The sequence below is a fragment of the Sphaeroforma arctica genome (assembly GCF_001186125.1).
Source record: "Sphaeroforma arctica JP610 unplaced genomic scaffold supercont1.595, whole genome shotgun sequence".
In the NCBI taxonomy this organism is placed as follows: Eukaryota; class Ichthyosporea; order Ichthyophonida; genus Sphaeroforma; species Sphaeroforma arctica.
Window position 1 is genome coordinate 29,929 of NW_014039963.1, and position 5,004 is coordinate 34,932.

Below are 5,004 nucleotides of genomic sequence, written 5' to 3' on the forward strand. Positions count from 1 at the left end.
GTTTACGTTACCGTTACGTACGTACGGTACGTAACGTAAGTAAGGTAGGTAGTTAGGTTTAGTTAGTCTAGTAGGAGAGAACTACAATATATATATATATATAATAATATATTATATTATTATTATATATATATATATATATATATATATATATATATATATATATATTTATATATATATATATATCATGGGCTTCTGAATGATTGTTTGCTCTAGGATACACATGTGAACGTCGCTTGTGCTATGCTCGGCTATATGTATTGGTAGGAGTGTTTACTGACCGAATCAAACTATACAAATGTATACGTTGTGTATCTGACGCTTTCTCCGATGTGCAGAGCGATATTGATACTTCAGACAATATACATACCATTGTAGCAAGTCCTTGGCCAGATCTAAACTGAGTTTATAGTATTCTGAATGGCTGAGTACACCCAGGTTGAACGTCAAAATCGCGACGTGCTGTCGTTTGAAGTGTCATTATATATATAAAAATTAGATGACGGATGAATTCAGAGTACTAGTGCAGGCAATCCCATGATCAAAGGCAAGTTGTACGACTCTGGAAGTGCAATAATGAAATTTGGATATCGAATGGGATGGTACTGATGTTGAGCTTAGTGTGATTGTCTATGAGCTATGGTGCCGTACTATAATGTACATTTATAACAGGTACTAGATATACACACGTATCTTATAAGCCAAGCATAGGCGCCTGTGGATATTGAGAACGATTTCGAGCATAAGTTGATAAAAAAAATTGACAGTAGTGGCTATATGTTTCGTAGCGAAGGGCCCGCTCCAATTTTCCAAGCCAAAGATTTATGTCGCCCAAATTCAACGGTGATTGTCTAGGACAACGTGTTTCAGCGAAGCGAGGAAAACGATCCCGAGATCCAGACGTGAACAACTTTAGAACCTATAATTGGAATCTGTGGGTAGCTTGCACTGACCTTGATCACATCAACGAGCACTTCGACTCCCAACACCATTAGAGTGGCCGATGCAATGGCCGGCACCCACTCAGACGGCTGGTGCGTACGCCACCGCAACGCTTTGTGCATGAAGATCAATAGCGAGAAGACCATCGCCTTACTCCTGCAAACACAGTGTTCACTTACGGAGGTGTATAAACAATCAAAGCGAAGCACCACTAGTGCAGTGGAAGAAAGTGTAGGGTCACAAACAGACGCCTGTCAGCTATGCCACTGCAAGGACGTGTGCTTGAAATCCAACGGCGAGAATTATGTGTCCATGCTTCTTTACGAGGAACGGATTCTTGTCTAGTAACGAACGCCTCTAGGCTGTAAATGCGGACCGATACTCTAGGAGAAAAACCAAATAAAAATGGCCACAAACTTGCGCATACAGGATACAAAAACATAGTATTCACCGATATACTATGAATTGTATCTATTTGTATTGCTAACAAAAAATGAGTACACTTGTCGGGCAGGGTCTCGATGGTGAAACCGGTGAAGAAATAGTAGCCTCAACCCCCCAGGTTGATCATCGTATATTACGAACCACATTACAACACATTACGATAGTCCATTTAATCTCTGCATCAACTTATCCAAGCACGTCGTATTCCCATACTGTACCGCCTTCTATTTTCCTCTACAGCAAACAACACGGAACACAACCAAGCAAACTTACACATAACATACCTCAATATTGCTCAGGCCACAATATGTACAAACCTACCTGTCGACCATATCATTAAGGCACGTGTTAAGCAGATCTTCCTTGGTCATGCCCGTAAAGTTGCCGCCTTTGAACTCTGGCATTTTGATCGCCAGCAGTAGTGCAAATAGCAGCTGGCCTCTGTCTATGGCTACGTGGAGGGTGGCGAGCTTCAGCGTCATGGCGAAACTGTGCAACGTCACGTACAGGCACGCTATAGCTGTCATCAACTGCAACGAGTAAGCGACCGTTTGTGTCAATATAGTTGCCCAAGGGCCTGTACTACTTCCAAATCTGCAAGTTGCTTGTTGCTTTCAACATGGAGATGTCAGTTGGCCTCTACGTTCAGCAATGCAGCACTTGGTGTCGTGCCGGACTTACTTTGCGTCACGTAAAGCTAAAACCTATGAAACTGTCAGGTGCAGACAAACGACACAGACACCAAATGAATCATACAGCGCCCACATGTGTGCTTACGTCATTGTAAGTCCAAGCGGCACGTGACATGTCTCGCCGATTCACTCTCCCACTAGAACATACCGGAATGTACCAGGATTTATTGCGTATACTCCACATGAGCGAGCCCATAACGCGCCGACCAATCGCTGTTAAGATGACATCACAGACGTCAAACAGATTATACAGCACCCACGTGCGTGTCCACGAGAGATGCAAGACCACGTGGTACGCCTCGTCAATGTCCAGAAAATCAATGAGGTGTACTGACACAATGATGATAATCCCCTGACCAAATCAAGTGCGAGGTAATGAGTAGTGATAGTTCTGTGAAAACAGATGGGAACGAGATATAGTGTAAAAAAACAGATACGTTGGCGAGTGCAGGTTAATGAGTGCTCAAATACGGCTGCAGATAGTTCACATGTGCCACGCCGTCGACCAAAACAGGCAGACATGTGCAAGAAACAAGAAACGCATAAAAACTGCTAGTCCATATTCAATATAAAGTAGTTCTGTTGGGGTTTGCAACGCAATAATGACCAATTATGAGTAAAACATAACGGATGCCAAACAACGGGTGCAGACTGGTATGTAAGGTAAAGGGCTTCAAGTATAATCATGTGTGACGCAGCGGCTCTATATTGTGCCGAGTCGGAATGATCGGACAGTGTAAATTACGACATATGGTATAATATGAATGCATATTCTGGCAGCGTGACCAGATTGAGATCAGCAGAATGACTGTCAAAGGTTTGGGGTTGGGGTTGCTCTCACACACATTTGATAAGTTGACCGAGGAAACACAATTTTAAAAAGAAAGATAGTTACAGAAAGTTGCAAGGATATGTTAGAATATACGAATGGATTGTATTACACCCATATATCCACGTGAATAGAAATGTGCGTATACCAACCACAACGTCTGTCATATAAATTCCCGATAGTTTCACTATGTTCAGATTCACAAACCTGAACAGTGTCATGTATGTGTCGGGGGCTGACCGGATTGCTTGTGAGAATAGCAAACAATCCTGAAACAAGACTGAAGCAGAAACGGATTGGCAATATCGTAACGCAGTAAAGTAGGCCGTCCTGAAACATTAGACAGCCGCGCCAAACCAATTTTTCCATCTCAATCGGACCTATAATATGAGAATACCAGCGTTTTGTTATCCAAGGTATGCACAGTCTGATTCTGTTTGGCACAAATATATACGATAACAGGACGCAGCTTATTTAGAACAAGGCATGCATAGGCATACACGCACACACCAATATTGTACTTTAGCACATATACGAAACCAAGTTTCCTCCCCCATACGGCCAACAACAACGTAAGGTATCCAAACACAGACATCATACCACAAGCATGTATGTACATACGTAGGCATTCGTGCGATCAAAGCATACCTAAAATTATAGAAAGCAGCTTCTCAGGACTGTTTTCGCCCTCTACCTCGGGCAGCTCCGCATTCCACTCAAAAATATCTGCAAATTGGCTACGGCCCCTCGCCTCTAAGGGTTCAAACGAAGCATTGGGTGGCACCTGGCCCGTCCCTAATGTGGGCTGGTTCTGTCCTGTTTTTTTATTTGATTGTTTACGTTCCAAATTAAGATTGGGCTGGCATCCTGGTCCCGGTTCCCTGCGATTGTGCAGTTGCGGTGTTGTATTCGGGTTGCTTTTAGTGTGCATATTCATTTTCAAATGCTCATCAAGTGTTTTAGGCGTGGCACCAGTGTAGATTCCATTGCTTGTTACATCTGTGGGTGTATTGATATTTTCTATGTTTGTGTGTGCTTCATCCGTTCCTAGATTCAAATCTGATTCATCTCTTTCCTGATAGGTGTGTGGTGCTTCCCGCTCTAGATATGTGTGCGTGTGTGCCCGTATAGCCTGTAGCCTGTCGTCCAGCTCAACACCAAATCCTGTGCTAGTGGGTGCGAGCATGCGAGGTAGGGTATGTATATGCGAATTCATGTGCACATCCAGTTCCGAATTAGCTCCTACGGCTTCACCAACGGTGTCCTTAGATAGCCACTGCTGAATTTCGTTCGCCTGCTCTGTTTTAGTTTTCTGCATCTCCTGTTCACGCTCGAGACTCGATTTGAGATCTGAGAGTGGAGAATCTAGACTACGCTGATGTGTGTGAGTGTTTGGCTGCGATGAAGCAGGCAGATTCCCCGGAATGTCTGATGTTTTATTGTGAGTAAGTTGTGTATTGATCTCGGTTGTTTGATACGGATAGGTTTGCGCTTGGCCGCCTTCCTTTCGGTCAGGAGAAGTCTGCCTTCTGCTATGTCCCTTTGTAGACGTCCTTTTCCGTCTACAGTCTTTTGTCTTTGTAGAGATTGGAGCCGTTCCCTCCTTTCCTGTTTCTTCAACGTTTTGACAAGATCCAGATTGTTCCCATGCGTCATCCTGGAGGGCTGGTTTTCGAGCAAGAACGGTGTAGAGTACAGCAACGAGTTTGATTAGACAAGGACAATGGACAAAATCGCGACCTGCATTCATATACCCTTGATGCAGGATGGGGTTCGCTCTAATTCTCAAATTTTAAATGCTTTCTCAAATTTTCAGGGTTCACGCACAGTCGAAGCCATATCAAAACAGCAATGCTGCAATACTTCCAAAACTATACCATAAATAACGAAGGAATGATAAAGGTTCCCAAAAAAACACAACAAATAACTGTTCAGATACAACGTATAAAACGAACGCTCGAGGATACGGAACCGTAAGATAATATATATATATATAGACATACATATACCAAACCCAAACCCACAATCACATATGAACAAAAAAAAAACACATCCATACATACAACAATAATAAACATACATATCAATAAAAATAGC

The 5,004-nt window shown here is 42.9% G+C and overlaps 1 protein-coding gene across 1 annotated transcript in view; it reads right to left on the reverse strand.

Moving 5' to 3' along the window:
* Positions 1–5,004, reverse strand: part of SARC_07471 (hypothetical protein) — a gene marked incomplete at its 5' end in the record, with an annotated part of 10,145 nt that overhangs the window by 3,703 nt on the left and 1,438 nt on the right. Inside the window, 6 exons of the mRNA XM_014298585.1 lie at positions 371–462; positions 954–1,098; positions 1,708–1,916; positions 2,227–2,430; positions 3,115–3,287; positions 3,556–4,572. Of these exons, the coding sequence (XP_014154060.1) occupies positions 371–462; positions 954–1,098; positions 1,708–1,916; positions 2,227–2,430; positions 3,115–3,287; positions 3,556–4,572 (1,840 nt within the window). The remainder of the gene's footprint in view (positions 1–370; positions 463–953; positions 1,099–1,707; positions 1,917–2,226; positions 2,431–3,114; positions 3,288–3,555; positions 4,573–5,004) is intronic.